Source organism: Cyprinus carpio, chromosome A2 (genome assembly GCF_018340385.1).
Source record: "Cyprinus carpio isolate SPL01 chromosome A2, ASM1834038v1, whole genome shotgun sequence".
NCBI classification, from domain to species: Eukaryota; Metazoa; Chordata; class Actinopteri; order Cypriniformes; family Cyprinidae; genus Cyprinus; species Cyprinus carpio.
In genome coordinates, this window is record NC_056573.1 from 21,022,429 (window position 1) to 21,046,039 (window position 23,611).

The 23,611-nt window shown below is 35.7% G+C and overlaps 2 protein-coding genes across 2 annotated transcripts; one reads left to right on the forward strand and one right to left on the reverse strand.

Moving 5' to 3' along the window:
• The first annotated feature begins 358 nt into the window (after positions 1 to 358).
• On the forward strand, positions 359 to 15,737 carry LOC109070086 (cytochrome P450 7B1-like). Its single transcript, XM_042778177.1, has 8 exons — positions 359 to 381; positions 945 to 1,018; positions 1,369 to 1,452; positions 9,150 to 9,286; positions 10,325 to 10,927; positions 13,576 to 13,782; positions 13,905 to 14,083; positions 14,757 to 15,737. The coding sequence occupies exons 2-8, from the start codon at positions 975 to 977 to the stop codon at positions 15,075 to 15,077; spliced, it is 1,575 nt and encodes a 524-aa protein (XP_042634111.1). The 5' UTR covers positions 359 to 381; positions 945 to 974; the 3' UTR covers positions 15,078 to 15,737.
• LOC109070076 (solute carrier family 39 member 6) lies at positions 15,612 to 22,235 on the reverse strand. Its single transcript, XM_042778167.1, is given in 12 exon segments — positions 15,612 to 16,144; positions 16,706 to 16,896; positions 17,021 to 17,101; positions 17,674 to 18,003; positions 18,092 to 18,179; positions 18,721 to 18,897; positions 19,199 to 19,368; positions 19,738 to 19,842; positions 19,960 to 20,104; positions 20,294 to 20,986; positions 22,111 to 22,155; positions 22,158 to 22,235. Coding segments are annotated over 12 exon segments (2,241 nt in total). The 5' UTR covers positions 22,221 to 22,235; the 3' UTR covers positions 15,612 to 15,991.
• Positions 22,236 to 23,611: the final 1,376 nt, after the last annotated feature.

Below are 23,611 nucleotides of genomic sequence, written 5' to 3' on the forward strand. Positions count from 1 at the left end.
ACAGACCTTCACTCCAAGACCTGTTTTAGGTAAAAACACCATGCTGGCTGAAGTGCTGGAGAAACTCAAGAAGACAAAACACCAAGCTGCTTGTCCTGCTCTATGTTTTGCTAGATCTGGAGATGTGGAGTGTGATATCTGTACTGGGAGAAAATATAAAGCCATCAAGTCCTGTCTGGTGTGTCTGGAACCATTTTGAATGTCATGAAGGATTTCGCTCTGGATAGCTGACGACGACTTTCATACCTTTTCTGGACCTTGACACTGTTATTTATTTGCCAGTCTATGGGACAGTCTCAAGCCTCCAGGTTTTCATCCAAAATATCTTAAATTGTGTTCCGAAGACGAACTGAGCTTTTACGGGTTTGGAACGACATGGGGGTAAGTGATTAATGACAGAATTGTCATTTTGGGGTGAAGTATCTCTTTAAGCAGTGACGGGGACTGAAAGCTATTTTGGTAGTTTACTGGCAGCACTGAAAAGAGCACCACAAAACAGGCGAACAGAGAGACCTTTATGTGTGGAGCAGAAGGCCTCCCTGCTGGCATACATACACTCACATACACACTGAGTCACAGACGGAGAGAAGAAAGAGTGTTATTTTGTATAAAGAGAATCCTTCTGTTTCCAATCAGCCACTGTCAGAATTTCATCTGGTTTGTTAAACTGCACCGACCCCAAAACATACAGACAAATACAGTACAAACTTTCTTTTGAGTAAACCCTGGGCCTCAGCAAACATAGAGGCCAAAAGATGACTTACAATTTTTTCATTATGTAAAAGTATTTTTTTTTAATAATTTGTAAACATACAAAACAATAACAAATGTATATTTTAATTTATAGGTAGGCAAATTTTAATATTTGAATCACTATGTCTATCTGTTTGCCTGTCTGTCTGTCTGTTTGTTTGTTTGTTTGTTTGTTTGTTTGTTTTTAACAGGACTGAGTCAAGAAGAGTAGTGTCTTCAACATGCTGCTGCGTGCATATCAGGCAATACACATTAGTGGCTGTGGGTAGGTCTCTTCTGCTTGTGTGTGTGTGTGTGTGTGTGTGTGTTAGAAAAGCTTGAGTGGCCCAAGTAGGCTAGTAATACAAGCAGGCTGTTGAGCAATGTTTAATTATCATTGCGCGACCTCCACTGGGCGTGACTTTCTGAAAATCTTGGACACTTGCATTTGTTCTTATATTATCTCCACATTTCATGTTTTATCTCCCATTGGACTCTGTTTAATTAGTGCGGAGATGATAAGCACTCTTTCAATTTTAAAGTAACGTTCGCAAAATCTGGACCTATCGCGTGAAGTGCATCGTGAAACCTTTTTTTCGGACCAGTCTTACAGGGTTTTTTTTTTTTTTTTTTCAGAGGCTCGTTAATAATGTGTTTATTGACGATTTTTCTGGGCTTTTTCTCCGTGCTGTTGTTCTGCGCTTTCTGCAGTCGCAGGAGGTGAGTTTTCTGACTATTTTGCTGCTTGTTGTCATGTAGCCGATGTTTAATCATTGTAATACGGATGAATACTTTGTTTAAATGAATGTTTGTGTTTAATTGTGCTTATGTGTCTATGTAGAGCGTGTATTTATCATCAGGCAGATGCCTTTTGTTCAAGTATTTTGAAGAAACATGATGAAAAAAGTCTGAAAGCAGATGAAACTACACTCTTAAAAATAAAGATTCTTTAGGCATTGATGGTTCCATTAAGAACTTTTAACATCTATGGAACCTTTCCTTTCCACAAGGTTCTTTAGATTATTGAAATGTCCTTACTGTAACACGGTTCTTTCAAGAACTCTTTACTAAAAGGTTTTTGGTGAACCAAAAATGGTTCTTCTATGGCATTATTATCGCAAACCGATATAAAGTTGGTTTGACGTTGGATATTAGACAGATATTCAGCCGCGAAAAAATTCAATAAATTATTAGTCGATAAGTATAATTGTATAAAAAATGGCTTATCTGAAAAGCATTAGAACGTAGAACTGAACACACATCGCAGTTTATTTGTTTTAATCCTCCTCGATTTGTTGCAACACATAAACACTCTAGCAGTTGCGCGCTAGCGCTTAGGCCAGCTAGGGACCGTCTACAAACTACATGAAAATCATAAAACTATTATTTTTTTCCCACCGGAATGTTTTTTATAAGTAACAAAACAAGAGCAATTTGTGCACTAAGGTCTTTGAAAGATATAAAGACAAACACTTATAATGCTCACTTGAATTTAAATAAGAAATATTGTAAACAAGATATGTGACAGTGGTTATTATTATATTATTACTATTAATAAATATATTAATAAAAGAAAAACAATATGAAAAATCATTATCATTCCATAATCCAGTGGTTATGCAGTAGGCTAATTTCAAGTGAGAACATTTTTTTGTTTGTTATATTCACAGAAGTATGACACCAAAAAAAGTAGGCTACATGCTATTGAAATTAAAACCAATAAATAAATTCATTTAAAATAAATACACTCTTCTTTATCAACCTCATGTTGTGTGTCTTGTTATTGTTTTCATTTATATATATATATATATATATATATATATATATATATATATATATATATATATATATATATATATATATATATATATATATATATATATATATATATTTGTTTTAGTCACAGAACTATAACAGAAAACATGCTATTGAAATTCAACAGTTAAGACAACTCTGGCACAAAGTGTTGGTTTGCAGTTGTTTTGACTGAGTTTGACATTCCAATTTTTTTAATTAATAATTTTAAAATGAATACAGTTTTCCATCTCAACTTCAAAAGCTGTGTCTTGTTACCTGGGCCTAAAAGAGAATTTCCGTTCAGGTTTTACTCTCAATTGTAATTCAGGATACATGCTACTGAATTAAATTCAAATCTCTTAATAAATTAATTTAAAATGCATGCAGTTTTCTTTCTCAATTCCAAAGGGTGTGTCTTGTTACTGGTTCCTAGAAGAACACTTTGATGGTAGCTTTAGCCACAGAACTATAATAGAACACATACTATTGAAAATGAAACCAATACATAATTTAGTTTAAAATAAATACAATCTTATATACCAGCTACAAAGGCTGTGTCTGGTTACAGATTTAATAAAGGATATTTTGCAGTAATTTTCATTGTCAAAAGCAATGCCGAAGTCATGCTATTGACATTCAAAAACCGCTTGTGCTGCCTTCCGTAGAGAATAGATCCTTTGTACATTTTTGTGCTATGACAGCTAGCAAATGTTTATATTTATTTTTAACTTTTTACTGTTATTTAGAATCACATTTCTAAATGTTACCATCCAAAATAAACTATTTAAATAAATAATAATAATGAAATAAATATGAACTAAAAAAAGTAATTTTTCAATAATTCATAGTCTTTTTTCACGGTCTTCAGTTGCAGTCATCCAGTTTTTATTATACATTTAACAAGACTGACTTTTTTAATACTGTCTGTAACATGATTTTTTTTTTTATGTCTTGAATACAGTTGTTTCCTGCTTAAATATTTTTCAATATTATGAAAAATACTAATACAGTACTAATTTAAATATTAGTCAAAGATAACACAAGTAGCATGCAGTTTTTAAATGAAGATTTTTATTATTAAGGAGGAACAAAATCCAAAACTACATGACCCTGTGGGAAGAAGTGTTTGTCCCCCTGTTAAAACTGTGATTTATCATACCTGAGTTCAGTTTCTCTAGCCACACCCAGACCTGATAACTGCCACACCTGTTCGCAATCAAGAAATCTCTTAAATAGGACCTGCCTGACAAAGTGAAGTAGACCAAAAGATCTTCAAAAGCTAGACGTCATGCTGAGATCCAAAGAAATTCAGAAACAAATGAGAAAGAAAGTAATTGACATCTGTCAGTCTGGAAAAGGTTATAAAGCCATTTCTGAAGCTTTGGGACTCCAGCGAACCACAGTGAGAGCCATTATTCACAAATGGCAAAACCATGGAACAGTGGAGAACCTTCCCAGGAGTGGCCGGCTGACCAGAATTACCCCAAGATCACAGCGACCCCACAACAACATCCAAAGAACTGCAGGCCTCACTTGCCTCAGTTAAGGTCAGCGTTCATGACTCCACCATAAGAAAGAGACTGGGCAAAAAATGGTCTGCATGGCAGAGTTCCAAGACGAAAACTGCTGCTGAGCAAAAAGAACAAAGGCTCTTCTCAGTTTTGCCAGAAAACATCTTGATAATCCCCAAGACTTTTGGGAAAATACTCTGTGGACTGACGAGACAAAAGTTGAACTTTTTGGAAGGTGTGTGTCCCATTACGTCCGATGTAAAAGTAACACAGCATTTCAGAAAAATAACATCATACCAACAGTAAAATATGGTGGTGGTAGTGTGATGGTCTGGGGCTGTTTTGCTGCTTCAGGACCTGGAAGACTTGCTGTGATAAATGGAAACATGAATTCTGCTGTTTGCCAAAAAATTCTGAAGGAGAATGTCCGGACATCTGTTCGTGACCTCAAGCTGAAGCAAACTTGGATTCTGCAGCAGGACAGTGATCCAAAACACACCTGCAAGTCCACCTCTGAATGGCCGAAGAAAAACAAAATGAAGACTTTGGAGTGGCCTAGTCAAAGTCCTGATCTGAATCCTATTGAGGTGCTGTGGCATGACCTTAAAAAGGTGGTTCATGCTCAAAAACCCTCCATTGTGGCTGAATTGCAACAATTCTGCATAGATGAGTGGACCAAAATTGTGTTATGTTTTATTAATATTTTAATTTGTTTGATGATCTGAAACATTCAAGTGAGACAAACATGCAAAAAAATAAGAAATCAGGAAGGGGGCCAACACTTCTTCACACCACTGTATATATGGAAATGTTTTTTCTCTTTTGGATTAGCATTTCATATATGCAGTGGTGGCCAAAATTATTTGAACACTAGTATTTTCACCAACTAAAAATGGTTTTAAGTCAGTTATTTAAAAAATAAAAAATCTTTTGCTGTAGTGTGTCAGTAGGAAATAGCAGTTTACATTTCCAAACATTCATTTTGCCATTAATTGTAATAATCCAGTGAGATTTTTGTATGACAGCAGCCAGTGCTCCACACAGAGATCTGATCTGATCATCATCCATCTGTATGGAATGACATACAAACTGAGAGAATAAATCCAGAAGAACTGTGACAATGAGATGCTTCAAGAAACCTACTATTTAATTCAATAGCACGTGCCCTGAATTACATATGAGTGTAAAACCTGAATTGAAATGTTCATTTAGAAATCAGAAACAAGACACACCTTTTGAAGTTGACATAGAAGACTTTATTGATTTTAAAATAATTTATAAGTTTGAATGTCAAACTCAGTCAAAACAACTGCAGCACATTCCTCTAGGGGGCAGTAATACTGGAGACTCTATGGAAGGCAGCACAAGCGTTTTTTAAATGTCAATAGCATGACGTCGGCATCGCTTTTGACAATGAAAGCTACTAAAAAAATATATTTTATTTTAAACTAAATTATGCATTGGTTTCATTTTCAATAGTATGTGTTCTGTTACAGTTCTGTGGCTAAAGCTACCATCAAAGTGTTCTTCTAGGAACCAGTAACAAGACACACCCTTTGGATTTGAGAAAGAAAACGGCATGCATTTTAAATTAATTTATTAACAGATTTGAATTTTATTCAATGAACTTCAATAGCGTGACTTCTGCATTGCTTTTGACAATGAAAACTACTGGAAAATGTTCTTTAAGAAATCTGTAACAAGACACAGTCTTTGAAGCTGAGATAGGTGATTTTATTTATTTTTAAACTAATTCATTGTTTGTTTAATTTTCAATAGTATGTGTTTTGTTATAGTTTTGTGGCTAAAACCACCATCAAAATGTTGTTCTAGAAACCAGTAAGAAGACACACCTTTTGAAGTTAAGACAGAAGTGCATATTTACATTACATTGATTGATGTATTTGTTGACATTTCAATACCATGTGCTGCCTTATAGTTTTGTGAATAAAACCAACATTTAATGTTCGTTTATGAACCAGTAACAAGACACAACCTTTGAAGTTGAGATGGAATACTGTATGTTTTAAAAATGAATGAGTTAACAGATTCAAATTAAATTCAATAAAACATAAAAGATGGCTGTAAATATTGTTCTTTGAACAAGTAACAAGACACACTCATTTAAGTTTACATATCAAACTGTGTGCATTCTAAATTAATATATTTAAACTTCTGAATGTCAATCTTGGTCAAAACAAGTGCAATATTTTCCTCTAGGGGGTGGTAAACTGCACAATATTTGTAATGCTTTGCAAGGTTTTTCTCAATTGTTCCATTTCAATAACTTTTCTATGTGCCAACATCTAAATGTTCTTTTATGAACCAGTAATAAGACACACCCCTTATATTTATACATTTCACAAGTGAAGCTTCTAGATGGAATAATTGTGCCTTTTGCTCTTGGTTTTGCACTTTGCAGACGGTCCCTATCCTGCACTTTCACATTATAAGGTCTATCAGTTACAATACCTTAAGGCAGATTAAAACAAATAAAACACATTGTGTGTTCTCTTCTACATTTGAAAACAATTAGAACACAGTATGTTTCTTGTCATTGTGCTAAATCCAGTGCTCGAATTGAATCAAGGCTTATGGGGGGTCTCCATCATAAGACTCTTTTTTTTTTTTTTTTTGGTGGGGGTGGGGGTTAGTCTCGCAATATACAATTTAAATACACAATATATTTAATCATAATATGCATAACAATATACTATTTATAAAAACAGGCTTACATAAAAGAACAGGCTTTTGTGTTGATAAAGAATAATTAGTCCAATGGTGCACAACAAAGAGAGATTAAGCTACTATTCTTTTAAATGGCTTACTCCAAGTAATACTGGATTTAGAGGGTGACAAAGCAGCAGACCCAAAAGGGCAACTATGGCAAATATACCAGGGGACTACATATAAGGCACCTGAAGATCCATAAAAGCATGTGACATCAAAATACATTGAAATTTCTCAAAGATAGTATAAAATATTCAGATGGCTTTCGGACTCACTGAATGGTATTCAGATTCAGCAGTGGCACAGGATTAATAATTATTTCATAATGTCTCAGAAAGCAGTGATAAAGGAGAAGTCAGTAACTTCAAACTGACCCATTTAAGGACCTTCTTATTACTTAAACAGTAGCAAAAGGATGGAAAAATGCTATCAGGCTGTAATGATACTATAGAGATGAGATCAGGTATTATTCAAAGAGTGCAAGACAACTGGTCAAACAGGATATAGTCTTTATAATAGTTCATAAGTTTAACATAGGCATGTCCAGGAGATTCTCAAAAGTCAACTCATTTATCCATAACAGCTTTCAAGGTAATTTCAGGAACAAATTGTTTTCAGGATTCTTTGATGAGTAGAAAGTTCAAAATAACAGCATGTCTTTACTGTCACTTTTTATCAATTTAATGCATCCTTTCTGAGTTTCTTTCCACCCCCCCCCCCCCCCCCCCCCCCCCAAAAAAAAAGTAAATTCTTACTAACCCCAAATTTAACATATCCATTTCATGAATTTAATCACATTTGTCATTATCATTTTTACTCAAAAAAAAAAAAAAATATATATATATATATATATATATATATATATATATATATATATATATATATATATATATATATATATATATATATATATATATATCTGCACGAAGACTATTTTTTACTTCTTATGGGGGTTCCCGGATCCCCCCCAGCCCCCCTTCAATTCAAGGACTGCCTAAATCGTTAAAGAACTATTGAAGATTTTCGAGGCTGAATCTCTGACAAATGTCAAAAGTCGAACCAACTTTATATCGGTTTACTGCAAACCCCCTCTTTTGGAACCTTTATTTTTAAGAGTGTAAACATTATAATCGTCATTCATCACTTAAAGTTTAAGCCGCGTGTCTTCTAAGACCATATGAATAATTCACACTTTACAGCAGGACTGGGAGCTTGTTTACTCTCAATTCACCTCAGAAACTGAACCTTTCACTGGAAGGCTTCCAGTGATGGGAAGCTCGACAAGAATTTCTTCTTTCTAACAATTCGAACCGATACAGTGATTCCATTACGTCATCTCGTTGTTCTCTAAAAAATTCCAATAAAGCCATATGTAGAAGTATAATTTTATTACATGTTATTTATAAAGATGTTTATCATTTATATATATATATATATATATATATATATATATATATATATATATATATATATATATATATATATATATATTATAATATAATTCTAACCAATTGTTCAGAGCAGCGTTTCCCAAAAGCATCGTATTTGAAGTAGATCATACTAGAGACCATGGGTAGCCTACCTGCATTGTGAACTGGTTTAAATGATTGACTGAAAAGATTTGACTGAAAAGAATGATTCATTCACAAATCAGACATTGTTATTTTGGTGCACAGATCCTATTGTTTCAAAACTGCTTTGTTTGCATGTTGAAACAAGTATTACAACATACAGTAACTGACGCGCACATGTAGTTAATTAGAAAATTTGATATCTGAGGTGTAGTTCTGTTTTTACCTTGCTTCTCTTACTTTGTTCCAGATAATCTATGCCTGTCTTTACAAAAAGGTTATGTTTGCACAGTGTTTCAATGTTCATTGTTCATGGACTTCACAGATAGTCAGAGGGTTTATTTTATTTTATTTTTTCCTGTTTCTGTGCTAAGGCTTTGAGTTAGAGATTTTGGGGTGCAGTCTTTTCTTGTTCATTCACTATGTGCAGCAGTGTGTTTTCTATATTCAGTTATCAAGCTGCAATCTCAAAAGGAAGTTTTAAGAGCTAATTCCCAAAGACCATCGCATTCTTTTCTGGTTAGCCTCGAAAAGTAGGGCAGGGGAGTTGTACATTAGCAGTAGATCACAGAAGTTATCACACAGTATTCTCAGTAAATGAGTCATTTAAAATAATACTAGCATTTAAAACCAATTGAAACGCAACAAAGAATTTTGTTCAGCACCGTTATATCACTGCTTGACCACAGAGAAAATTATCAAGAGAGAATGTGACCTAGATGGTTAGGGTTCAATTGTGTTTGTCAGACATTGTTGAAACAAGCATGTCAAAAAAACATGACTCTTACATTGTGTGTGCATGTTACAGGAAGGGCGGTGAGCCCCCTCTGATTAAAGGCTGGATTCCATTCCTGGGGAAAGCTCTAGAATTCAGAAAAAACTCTCAGCAGTTTCTTTCACAACTACAGCAGGAGCATGGAGATGTTTTTACTGTACTTATAGCAGGTATATGACAAATGCATATTCATTTACTTTTGTGACTAACAAAATTAACATTTTATCATATTTTGCTAAATTTTGTGCACACAGGTTTCCTTTTGCTCTTCCTCTCAAACACAATGTTATTTTGCAACACCTGCTCACATAGTTATGGTAATTAAAAAGATCCTGAAAGATACTGTGAGAATAGCAATTTTTGAATAGTTGACAAATAACATTGACCTTTTTATTATTATTTTTATTTATTTATTATTATTATTTTGTACTTTGTTCTAGGTAGTTGCTATTTAATTCTAGTCGATCGTTTAGAGTTGCATTTTCCAAAAGCATCGTATCTGAATTAGATTGCATTGTGAACTGGTTTAAATTATTTATTGAAAAGATTCAACTCAAAAGAATGATTCATTCACGAATCAGATATTGCTCTTTTGGAGCACAGATCCTTTTGATTCAAAACCACTTTGTTTGCATGTTGAAACAAGGATGTGGGTAATTGCTAGGTGGTTGTTAACTAACTTACTGTACCTCCTTTAAGTTTTATTTTATTTTATCCACTTGAGAATTTTAAAGGGTTAGTTCACCCAAAAATGAAAATTATGTCATTAATGACTCACCCTCATGTCGTTCCAAACCCGTAAGACCTCCGTTCATCTTTGGAACACAGTTTAAGATATTTTAGATTTAGTCCGAGAGCTTTCTGACCCTCCACTGAAAATGTATGTTCGGTATACTGTCCATGTCCAGAAAGGTAATAAAAACATCATCAAAGTAGTCCATGTGACATCAGAGGGTCAGTTAGAATTTATTGAAGCATCCAAAATACATTTTGGTCCAAAAATAAAAAAAAAAATTTGGGTGAACTAACCCTTTAAGTCAGTAGCACCAACGGGCAAAGACAAGTTACAAGTTGTGGAATCCTTAGGGTTAGATCAGATTATGAATAATAGTGATGTTAGTAAAAAACACTAAAATCATGCAAAAAATATACAAATAAAATGCATTATGGCTTTACATATACCTGTTCATGTTTGTGTATTTCTTTAGGAAGGTACATTACATTCATAATGAATCCTTTTCTGTATCCGTCTGTGATCAAACACGGGAAACAGTTGGATTTCCACACGTTTTCAGACAGTGCAGCATCCAGGGCATTCGGTTACCCACCGGTACAGAGTGGCCTCTTCCCTGGAATGAGTGACAACATCCAGCGGAGTTACACTCTGCTGCAGGGGCCTGCCCTCGACCCACTCACGTTCAGCATGATGGGAAAATTGCAGCAGGTCCTGCGATGCAGTTTTCTGTCCAGTGAAGAGTCTGGGTCTGATGGAGATTGGCAAGAGGCAGAACTATATGAGTTCTGTAAATGCATAATGTTTCAGACCACGTTTAACACGCTGTATGGACATTCAGCAAATCTGCGTCTGGATCAGCTACGAAAGGACTTTGAGAAGTTTGATGCCATTTTCCCTTTACTAATGGCCCGTGTGCCCATCGCATTGCTGGGAAAAACCAAAGAAATTCATGAGAAGCTAATAAGATTTTTCTACCCTCAAAGAATGGCAGAATGGAGGGCTCCATGCAAGTTCATACAGACACGAATGGAACTGTTCCAGCAGTATAAGACGCTTCAAGATGGAGATAAAGCAGGTGACTCTCCCACATACACACACTAACACACACAAATAAAATCTAAAATGACTGAGGAGTGTGTTTCTAATGGTAAATGTCCCATCTACAGAAGTATATTAATTTTCCAATCATGACTCCACCCATCATACCACAATTCTCACAAAAGAAGCGTTCACACAGACATTTAAATGACTTTTTACAGTAGTAATAAAGGCAGCATAGATGTAGTCCATAACCATGTATTAACCAAGCGGCAACCTCCCGCTTTCTCTCGTGAAGCCAACAAGTGACTAAAACTGCAATTCATCACCTGGCCACTTGAGGCAGGCTGCAAAAGGGAGTCAATCCCATAGACTCCCCATGTTAAAATGCCCAACTTTACAGCAGAAACAAACATGTTTACAGCCTGGTTCAAAAAATTATTTTGGTCTATATAGCTAATTTTGCCCTTCATGACAACTGTGAGGGGGGTGAATTTTGTTATAACTCATCCGTTTAAATTATATTAAGCCTTAAAGTTCTGCATAATTAAGGGCGTGGCCACTTGAGTGACAGGTGGATTGCCGCTGCTGACAATGCCCTCGAGCTGGGTGGGCGTGGCTTCAACAACCAGCTCCCGCCTTTTTGCCTATTTTCGATTATCCGGGAGAGTCGCACGGTGACGCGCTGCACACTTTGAGCTTCAAAACCGCTCTTCAGGAGTCTGTGGGTGACGTCATGGACACTACGTCCATGTTTTTATACAGTCTCTTGTATTAACCAACAACCCTAAATTTAATTTAATTTAATAATATGTGTAAATGTAACTACACTTTGTCTTATGAACCGTCAGTAACTACACAGTAGCTGCAGTAACTAACTACACAGAGTTAAGTCTCACAGTTAGTTGTAATCTATGGTTTTGATTCAATAAAATTAATCCTTTCCATAGATCACCTTTTTGAGAATTTTCAAACTCTCCTGTGTGTTTTTCTGTGTGCGTTCTGGTTTCGAATTACAAAGCCAAAAGTTTCTATTTACAACGTGTTTTGCAGGGTTGAGTATTGTAGCCAATCTCAGGCCTCTCGGCTGAAAGCAATGGCCAATCAGAGATGTTTACTGTAGGTTAGTCAGAATCCACTCCGATCTAATTTTTGTTTTCGCAAGTTTGCATAGTTCTACCTACACACGCTCACAGATCTTCCTATTAAAACAAGACAAAAAGAAAGCATACACGATATTCATTGTATAATTAGTTATTGATTATATCAGGAGTTTCCGCATGAGTAAGCTGCTCGGTCAGTTACGCTATAAGGAAAGCGCCCTTTGCTCATTTTTTCTTCATTCACAGTTTGAAGAAAAATGTAAGAGGACCAAACCGTCCACGTACTGTTTCAGGAATGATAAACGCAAGTGTAAAAAAATTACGTGACTGAATCCGCCAAATTGATCCGCGATTGTCGCAATGGATGGAATGAACTATCTGACAAGCCTTTGTCAAAACATAGCTGTGCTTTAAGTGAGTAAATTCAGAGTAACAAAACTATAGCAGCAACAAGTCTGTGTTGCCTTTAGCAGCTTCTTCAGGTAAAGATAACTTGAAGCTCTTTTTTCGATGTGTCCTTTTTTATGCAATGTTTGAATAATGTAGTTTTTAAATTAAATCTAAAAAAAATGCCAAAATATTTAATTCATTATTTAATTATTATACCATTAATAATTCACTTAATTTGTAGTTAACTAGTTAAGTATTAAAAAAATTAACCCTACTAGTCTGTTGGTGTCTGGGATTATTTATTTATGTAAAAATGTTCTTATTTCTAAATGACATGAGACTTTGTGACTTCCTGCACTTGCTATGCTTCATAGTCATTTTATAATAAATCCAAAAGTAAGATGTGAGGAAAAACTAGGGAGTTGAAATGACAACTGAGCTAATGAGTGATCCTCTGCTGCCATCTACTGGATATAATGGTCATTTCGTGTCATTTTCATCTTAAGTATTTGTTTTCCACCAGAAGACTTTTTTTTTTCTTGTTTTCATCATGAATGAAATTGAACATTTAGAGTGAATTTTGGCAGAGTTAGAAAATAATAATAAATGTTTTAAATTATTATAATTGTTTAAAAAATTTAAAAATGTTAAAGTAAAATTATATCAAAATTACCTAAACATAGGAGCCTGATAAAAATGCAAATTTTAGAAGAAAATTTCAGATGGCACTTAGTCTTTTGTAACTGACCTCTTCATATATATATACACACACACACACACACACTTTAGTTTTAGTACTTTTTTCTTTTTTTTCCATTTTCCTTGTAGTTGCCAGGGCAGCATTTACTGTAAGACATTATTTCTGAATCATAATTTTGACAAACAGCTCAAGAGATTTTGGTGCTTCCCCATTCAAGTGTGTAGGACTTGCGCATACATGCCTGTTCCCCACTCATTAAATTCCTGCCCTGGACTGTTGCCAAGATGACTCCTGATTTCTGACTAAATTGACATGTCTTAAAGGGGCTTTTTGCCATCAGTTCTGTCTGATGTAATGTGGAAGCAGGATGCACATGAGCAGATGAGCAACGAAGGCTCATCATGACTGTGCCGTATTGGTTTGGACCGATGCCCAGTGGCTTACACACACATACACATATCTTTCTTTTTTTCTTTCTTTCTTTGTTCATAGCACATCATTTTGCCATGCTGTGGGCAGCAGTGGGAAACACCATCCCAGCAGCCTTCTGGTGTCTTTACCATCTCATCTCCTGCCCGGAAGCCCTTGAAGCAGTGAGAGCAGAGATTATCAATGTGGTTGGAGAGAAGAACGTGAAGTTGATCTTTGAAGAGAACATTACAATTACACGACAACAGCTAGAACAGATGGTTTACCTGGGTAACATGCATATTCTTACATAGTTACCCACCAAACAAATCAATTATCGTCTAAATAGTGCTATAGATTTAGAGTTACTATGCCAGTTTTAAATGATTCAGACTGTGTTTTTCTCTCCACAGAGAGTTCAATAAATGAGAGTTTACGTCTCTCCTCTGTATCAATGAACATCCGTGTGGTTCAGGAAGATTTCTGTTTGCATCTGGATGCCCAGCATTCAATAAACCTGAGAAAAGATGACATTGTTGCTCTTTACCCACAAAGCACACACCTTGACCCTGAAATATATGATCAGCCTCAGGTAACATGCATTTCCAGCTGCCTAGATCAATGATTCTCAACCAAGGGGCCTCAGCAATTATTATCAATGCTGAGCACAAATTTTTGTGGAAACTGCAATACATTACCACTCAAAAGTTTAGGGAGAGTATGATTTAAAAGAAAGAAAATATAATTTTATTCAGCAAGGATGCATTAAATCTATCAAAAGTAAAGTCTAAAGACTTATAATGTCACAAAACATTTCTATTTTTGAATAAATTCTGTTCTTATGAATTTTCCATTCATGGAAGAACGCTAGGAAAAATTTATTTTAGGACTTCCACAAAAATATTGAGCAACAAAAATACTAATAATAGGAATAACTATTAAGAATTGAGAACCAATAATAATTGAGTACCAAATTTGCATATTTTAATGATTTCTAAAGGATCACGGAGCAATGAAGAGTGGAATAATGACTGCTGAAAATTCAGCATTGCCATCACAGGAATAAATGACAATTTATTACTTATCAATAAATCATAAATAACTAGAAGTCACTGCCTTTGAATATTATAATGGACAATGGGGGACTTGAAGTCAAAAAGGTTGAGAATGCCCTAGATCCACCTAATGGACCTCAATTTAAACATACTAATTTATTGTTAGAAAACTCATTTATTGAGATGTCTTTTGTGTGTGATTTCTTGTAGCGCTTCCGATTTGACCGTTTTGTGGAGGACGGGAAAGAAAAAACAGATTTTTATAAAGGTGGTCAGAAGGTCCGGTACTATCGTATGCCTTTTGGCTCCGGAGCCACACAGTGTCCAGGGCGTTTTTTCGCAATGAATGAGCTGAAGCAGTTTGTGTGTGTGACTCTGCTCATGTGTGAAATGCAGTTGCCGGAGAACCAGCAGGAGGCGATGCTAGACAACAGCCGTGCTGGTCTGGGCATCATGCCACCTGTTAATCAAATCACTTTCAAATACAGAACCAAAAAACCAGGACAACATGAAGAGGGAGGAATGAACTGAGTGAATATAGACAGTTGTCTGTTCTTTGCTTGGATATTTTGCTTTCATTTTTTCAGAGCTATACACTGCAGTTTGATGCACTACAGTGAATAGCCTTCTATGTATATGCAAAAGTTACATAATGTTAACTTTTCAAACATCTTACCTTTAAATTTATCTAGTCACTGGGTGTAAATAATTATAAACTCATAAAGTGGCAAAGGCTGCACATGCAAGTCAACTGGAATTTATGCACTGCAGCTCATCATCTAATCACTTCTTGATTTCAGCCTTGAACATTAAAAGGTAAATGTTTCTGCTGTTTAAGTTTATTTTAAACCCTTACAATTTGGTCAGGATTATTGGAGAGACATGAAATGTATATGTAATAAACAAATCGCTGTCCAAAAGCTTGGGCTCAGTAAGATTTTTAGATATTTTTTAGTTATCAAATCTGCCAATGAATATCCATTTGCTTCCATACTATTACTATACTCTGCTGATATGCTCATTGTCAAGTTCAAATACAGTTTAGACAGAAATCAGACAAAGACATGATGGGACACTCAGTACTTTACTGGAATGTTAGAGGGACAACATGTGCAAAAATGAACATGTAACTCATTTTAATAGCTACTGTACAACACTGTAAAAAACAAATAAAACATCTCCACATTCTCAGTGTGGCTCAAGTTTTGTTTTTATACTGAAACTGTAACAGTCAACACCCATAAATACTTTTTTACTTCTACAAGCCATAAATAAGATGACAATTATTCATGCATATTAAAGTGCTGCCATTTCACAGATTAAATAAGATCTCAAGCATTTCAACAGGTGGACACCAGGTTAGCAGAATTTAGGGTCAAAAAGCAATGTTAGTAGATGTTTTTGAGGAGTGATATTTTTAGGAGTGATGGAAAAATGTCCTCAGGTCAGAAGCCAATGTGAAGTTGTATCCTGTGCTCAAAAACAGCAATGATAAGCATGATGGCAAAGCCCAGGAGTATCCCAGCATTCTGCAGGAGGAAGAAGCCATAGTGACTGAAGCCTGCTTCGTTTGCGTCATTGTGTAACATCTCAGGTACCCAAAACACACACACACACAAAACGCCAATTTAAGAGATCAGTTTCAACTAGATAAACACAGAGGACCACAATGTGTATGTTGCTATTAACAAGTTTTTATTCACATTACAACAATATTTTCCCTTAAAAATATATATAGATCAACTGTATGAGGAACAGTGTTATTTTGGAATTATTTATATACAACACTGGTTTTTATTAATATATTGAATTTGTGTTTTATATTTTTTCCATTTCATAGTTTTCATACGAATTTATTCATTTTGTTATTTTTTTTGTTTAATGTACGTTTTAGTTTCAGCTTTTATTTAGTTATTTTAGTTATATTAGTTATTTAGTTTTTTATTTAAGACAATTTAGTGCTTAAAATTATTTCAGTTTAATTTTAGTTTTTCATTCAATTAAATTCTATTTTATTTCTGCTGTATTTCAATGAACAAAATGTTTTATTAGTTTTAGTTAACAATAATAACCCTGCTGAAGACATAATATTTCTAGTAGAAAGTCTTTGTAATTCTGCTCTTCTCAATCACAGAATTTCTCTTTTCCGTGCTACTCACCATGTCCACAAGAGCGACGTACAAGAATAACCCAGCCGTGAGAGCAAAGATCCACGTGGCAACATTTTCAGCATAATGACCGATCAGAATGCCTGTGATCATGCCCAAATATCCCATCAAGGCTGAGAGCAGATTATACAGGATGGCCTGTCGTACTGACATACCTGCCTTCAGCAAGACCGCAAAATCACCTGCGTGAGGATTAGGCAGGTGAGATTAAGAAAAAAAACATTTCAAAGTTTGATGGACAACTCAACTGAGACTTCTGATTCCTTTGTCAATTCCATACACTGATGATGACATACAATGTCTTACCAAGCTCATGAGGAAGCTCATGGCAGAACACCGCAACTGAGGTACTTAGACCACTGGACAAACTTTCTGTGAATGCCGCCCCTGAAATACAAAATTGCACAATCTGTAAATGCTGTTCTAAAGCATAGTATGCAAAAGCCTTTGTGTGCATTTTTTTGTGATAAACATTTTATTCAATTTGAAGAGTACATATCAGTTTTATTAAATGCAAAGTATATATGCATGCACATACATACATATAATACCAAAAACAGCACAAACTATATACAATTGCAAAATCCTTTAAGAACAAATGAAGATATTATATATATATATATATATATATATATATATATATATATATATATAAATAAATGTTAAAAGTATATTATATAAAGAAAAATTATACATTTTAATTGTGTATATATTTAAACTTTAAAATTGAAAAAAAATAAATAAAATAAGTTTAAATTAATCTCTATATATAAATAAAGGCCTAAACAAACTGTGAAAACATGTATGTGATTTGTAAATACATGCAAAAACATGTTTCAAAAGTGCTTCAATAAGTTTGTCCTAAACCTATACAGTGTAAACTGTATGCATAAAACTTTTTTTTACATTTGTACTGCAGATCTAAGGTTTTATTTGTTTTATGTGTGTGTAAAATTTACCTATGGCAAGTCCGTCACTGAAGTTGTGAAGTCCATCTCCCATGATGACCATCCAGGCGAGTGTGGCCACGCCAGCCTGCTGGAAGTGCTGGAGCGAGTAGGAGTGTGTGTGTGTGTGTGGGTGGTGGTTCTGGGAGTGGTGGTGATGCAGTATGTGGTGATAGTCATGGTGATGATGATGCTGCTCATCTGACTGGCCAACAGTGTCATGGAAGTGGGAGTGGCATTTGTTTTCACAATCCATGTCACTGTAGAGCTCCGCCCCCAACATCACCTCCTCTTCCTCTGCAACACCCCGCCCACATGCGCTTCCACCGTTCGTTTCAGCAGCTGATGTTATAGAAAAATCCAAATCATGGACGACAATTGAATTTTGCCTGCATAAGCATTAACAAGCATAAAAAAAAAGTTAAGTTACCGTCAGTTGTTTTGACATTATCGTCTTCTAATGATGGCAGTTTCTCAGATTCCAAAACTTCTGTTGCGAGATCAACCCTCTTCTGCACCTACAAACACAGAGATAATACATTAAACTACAGAAATTCAAGAAACAACGTCAAAACATTCAGGGAATTAATGCTATGATTAAGCCTAGGACACACTTCACGATTTCTGGCTGTCCTAGACAAAAGATTGCCATTGTGAAACAATCATGGCGATTTCTTTGATCGTGGCTCCTAATTTGCGGTCCTATGCATGTACAGTGAGAGAGGCTGTCACAGTCTTGCGTCCGAAGATAGCCCATGTTAATTTTGTTTGTCTGTGTAAGAAATTCAGCATGATCATCACACAGTGCGTTTGCTGTTACGACCTATGTCTACATTTACATTTAGTTATTTTGCAGACGCTTTTATCCAAAGTGACTTACAATTGGGGGACACTTGTCTACAAACCAGCCAGTAAAAACGCAAAATTAAATGCCATGTTGATCAATGCTAAACTTAAAACCGCTTACCTCAAACTCTTTTCCATTATGTGACAATAATATGAAATCTTATAAAATATGAGATCTTAGACTTATATTGTCTGTTTGTACATTTTGCTGACCTTCTGTTTTTTGTCTTTGTACATTTTGCCGAGGGTCAGGAAGTGTTCGATGAGGAACATGATGTAGACTCCACTCAGAGCTGTGAGCCCTGTCCACACAGGCCGAAGGGAATCCTCTTCCACCTCTTCGTCATGGTGATGGTGCTCGGAGTGGCCATGCTGGTGATGACCCCGAGACTGACAGGTGCCAATCAAAGGTCAATAAGAATTCTTGCAGAATATAGAAAAATGTGTATACACTACTGTTCAAATGTTTGGGCTTAGTTAACAAAAAAAAAAAAAATCAAGAAATTAATACTTTAATTCAGCAAGTATGCATTAAATGAATCAAACGTGACATCGATAATATTAAGAAATATTTCTTGAGCACCAAATCAGCATATTAGACAGATTTCTGTAGGATCATGTGACACTGAAGACATAAAACTTAGGCCTTAAAAACAACAGTACTAAATATGAATGCAAGTTTGTGACTTACATGTGGTATGAGGTGGAGAAAAGCATCTCCGCTGAGAGTTCCCACTGCAAGCGCTACCAGGAAGCTCAGCAGGAATTTGAAGCAAACTCTGTTCATGAGTGGGATCAAAACCACACCAACTAATGCCAGTAAACTGATCAAAGTAATGGAGAGAAACCCTCCTACCCAAGCTGTAACAACACACACACACATTTATTATTTCATTTGTAGTAATTCATACCAATTGATTTTAGTGTTTTATTTTTAAAGCATTTAGTCAAATCGTAAAGAATTTTAATACTGTCCATTTATAATTTATCAACCATTAAGTGATACTTAATTATCAGCCCCTGACTGTGCATCCCCAAGTTTGTGTGTTTATCTAAACCAAAAGTAAAGCTATGATTTCATTGGCTGAAACCTTCTTGCTCAGGTGACTGGCTATACATAAAATGTAATTTGCATCAATGGAAGAGAATTATCATAACATAAACATAATGAGTATGCAACTTAGCCTTGTTTTATCTAGAACTAAACGATATTAAGTAACACGTACTTACCAATTTTAATCGAAGCATTCCTTGGGCTTCTGCCGTTAGTGTGATTATGCAGATGATGATTGTGATGATGATGGTGGTGGTGTTGGTTGTGATGATGGGAATTATCTGGAAAAAATTAAAAAGTTAATTGTTATACAGATTCTGCCGATCAACTAATGCGATTGTGAAACAAAAACATAACAAAAACATAACTTTATGTAAATCACATTCTCAAAAGCTCACCTGAATGGTCCTCAGCGTGCAGGAGGCAAGAATTGGAATCAATCTGCATGAGAAGGGCAGGGCACAGGTAACTGAAGTCCTTGACAGAGAGAACCATTTCCTTTGCCATGCCATGTGACTGCAGGATTGTGGAGGCATTTTGACACTGAAAGAGAAAAGACAGGACTTTTGTGAGCGGAGTATGTCAGGGATTTTCAAGAGTCTTTGGAAAGGTTTAAAGAAAAACTGTGTAAATTTGTTTTAAATAAATAAATGATTAAAAATCAAAGGTAATAATTAAATAAAAAAATAGACTAGATATTAGATAAAATATAAATAAATAAAGTAACTGTACCGCTTGGCTTGTATGGTCTAGTACATGCTGATCATGCTCATCGTGTGTATGGCCAGGTGTGTCCTCAGTCTGGTGGGTGTGGTTAGACTGTGTTACAGTGCTCTGGGTGGAGTTAATTGGGGCGTGGTCCTGCGTTAAATCATAGTCAGCACTACGATTGTTCCGCCGTGATTTTGTGACGTAGGACGGCGTTGTCAAAGTTGTGGTCAAGTCCTGATTCATCTTCATGTAGAGATTGTGATGAGCATCCAAGTGGCTTTTCTTCCCAGAGGCGGGATCAGGCTGCGCTTTTGGGACGGGGTCACTCTTTTCAACATTATGGTCAATATCCTCCTTCTTTCTGGTGACAGGATGTGTGTGTGTGGTGAGTTTGTCCACGTGAACATGCGTGTGATCTTGCTCATGCGTATGATTATGTCCGTTGCCATGGTGATGCACCATCACTTTTCTGATGCGGTCCAGCCCCACCCCCTTTAGGAGGTTGAACAGGCCTTCTAAGGAGATACTACCATTTTGCCCGTACTTGGCAAACAGAGCATGTAAGTGGCGCTGTTGTGCCTGTTCTGCCATCTGAACATCAGTCTCAGTGGCCATGGACTTGCAATCTGAACCTGCGCTCAGTGAACATGCCCACAGCAATGTCAGTGACATCACTGGAAAGAGGTGTGGCCACCAGCCAATCATACTGGCATCCTAAAACAGAGAAAAATAATACCATTATTGTCACAATGTTGTAATACCACCACAATGTCAACATTACAATTTTGAAATAGAGAATGAATGAAAACAAAAGCTAAACAAAAATATATTTTAATTTTTTCACTACAATTTGTGTTAAAAAGGAAACGATTTACCAAAAACAACTAAACAGTTAACAATTGATATAGATTCAAAATAATGGGTCACACACACAAATCATGTTTCATCAATAACTTAAATTGCAAAATGTTTATATATATATATATATATATATATATATATATATATATATATATATATATATTATATATATATATATATATGTGTGTGTGTGTGTGTGTGTGTACAACTACTGAAATTACATGTACACAAAAAAAAATCCCGTATTCTGGGTGGCCTTTAAAACATGTTAAGATTAAATTGTATACAGGAAGGAAGGCTGTAGCGAAAGGTTTTTTCTAAAGACCCATATGGATATAGTTGTGTGTTTTATACAAATGACTAACCTTGGGCATACAGTCGCTTATCTAAAATACACCAAACCTAGTAACATTAGAACGAGATTTATAACAAAATTCACTTGCGTACGCACATGTGAATAAATACGAATAATCCACGCAATAATTAGTAAATATGAGACTTAATGATTTTTATACTGTACAGAAAGTCCAAAAAAGTGATTCTTCTTCGTATTCTTCTGAAAAGTGTTCATCTGACATTATATTACTGTGTTATTTATCTTGAGTGAGGAAAAAGAAGCACACATCAGAATCAGGTGAATTTTGTCTTCTTGCACTTCTGTAACTGGTGTTTCTGGCAGGCTACAATCACCAAACACGCCGCATCACTGACTCTTGTTTACACTGTGACAATGCGACTCACTCACGTCGTTTTTTACCATAATAATGACGTTTCTTACTGGGTTGCATGTCGATTTCGGTATTCTGAGATCTATGAAATCTCTTTTAAATTTAACAGAGGCATCAGAACTGATGTGGAAGAACAACAGGCGTCACGAGGCCTAGTTGCTACCTTCCTGCACTCCTAATTTCTCCCGTCCTGATTGTAGGTTTAGACGCTGAGGGTCTGTTCATACATCAACAGCATTTACTGCTTACCGGGAGTCCACACGCGCGCCGCGCTCGACAGTAAGCGCGTTCTAGAAGGCGATTCTGCACACAACACCACCACGAGCACTTCGACCAGACCGTGTGCATAGAAGCGTCATCACAAAACCGGAAACATAGCGAATGTCCCTGCCATTCCCGAGCTAACGGCAGTTAAGGAAAAAACGTTCAACTTACCGATGCGATGTGATTACAGAACTCTTTATACGAATCAAAAAGCGCACTCTCCGGGATCGAGTCTGAGGATTTTAGAGAAGAATTTTAGAGAATGGTTTTAGAGAGAATTTTAGAGAATGATTTTAAGGTGTCGAAAGCTGATATCATTGGTTTAGAGTAGTCACATGACAACGCATTTGTCTGATTCATCTCTAGTCAAACCTATAAAAACAGTATTTAACATGGTAAATATTTGTTGAGGGCTTCATTTATTGCTGACAGAGAGTTAATCAAGTGAACTGTTCTGAAAATCTTGACCTTACTCGTCTTGATTTTCTAGACAAGATTTTTCGTTTCTAATAATTAAAACGCGTTTTAGCTCGTCTGTATTTATCCAGATGCTGATAAAAGTTTAATAGTTTATACATGTAACCTTAGCTTGCTGACCATGGTGTGGCTGGACATAATCTCTGAACAAACACACACGCCCAGCAGTAAATCTCACACCCATACGTTCGTGTTTATTTAGCTATTTATGAGGACATACAGTCTAGCCCAAAAACTTATATTTATTTGTTACCACCTCCATCCTAGTGCATCCCTGCATCTCACTCTATTCTATTCCATTCTATCATCTATAGCACAACTGTACATACAATTTATTTATTTTTCGATTTATTTTTCAATATTTGTCTATTTGTATTTACATATATGTATTATTATTATTATTTATTTATTTATTGCCTGTGTGGTGTTGTTGTCTCTGTGTACTGGAAGCTTATGTCACTAAAACAAATTCTTTGTATGCACAAGCATACTTGGCAATAAAGCTCTTTCTGATTCTGATATAATACATTTAGTGTAATAAAAAGTAGGTGTGATCTGGGGCTCTCTGGTCTGCAGTGCAATCGAAGAGGCTTGAATTTTGCCCAATGGCCAGAAACTTCAATACATCCTGATTGCTGTGATCATCGCTGCTGTACAGATTAGCTTCATCATCGCTATGATAATATGCATCACAAGGGAAAAATCACATCACATGCACCCAAGCATGCACCAAATAAATGCTAATATAGAAACAAGCAAACATGTCATATACTCACCAGTCCTCAAACCTACTGTATTGAGTTTAGGATTCATCCGAAAAAGCCACAAGGTCGTCTTCAGAAAAAGAACCTGGGTCACTTTCCTAAAGATGGAGGACAAAGGATTGTATTGCTGCTGATTACTTTAACACAAAAAACACAAACAACTGCACAGCTGTCTTTTAACATTAGTATTTCAGTGGCCTTATTCCACCCTGTTTTTACTTGAAAATCTCTAAATTCCCAGGGCA

What these genes read in the sequence shown, in the direction of transcription:
- LOC109070086 (XM_042778177.1), top strand. Translation starts at nt 975, where the DNA reads ATGCTGCTGCGTGCATATCAGGCAATACACATTAGTGGCTGTGG. An exon ending in ATACACATTAGTGGCTGTGG is followed by an intron (nt 1,019 to 1,368) that starts GTAGGTCTCTTC and finishes TTTTTTTTTCAG; the next exon opens with AGGCTCGTTAATAATGTGTT. An exon ending in AGAACAGATGGTTTACCTGG is followed by an intron (nt 13,783 to 13,904) that starts GTAACATGCATA and finishes TTCTCTCCACAG; the next exon opens with AGAGTTCAATAAATGAGAGT.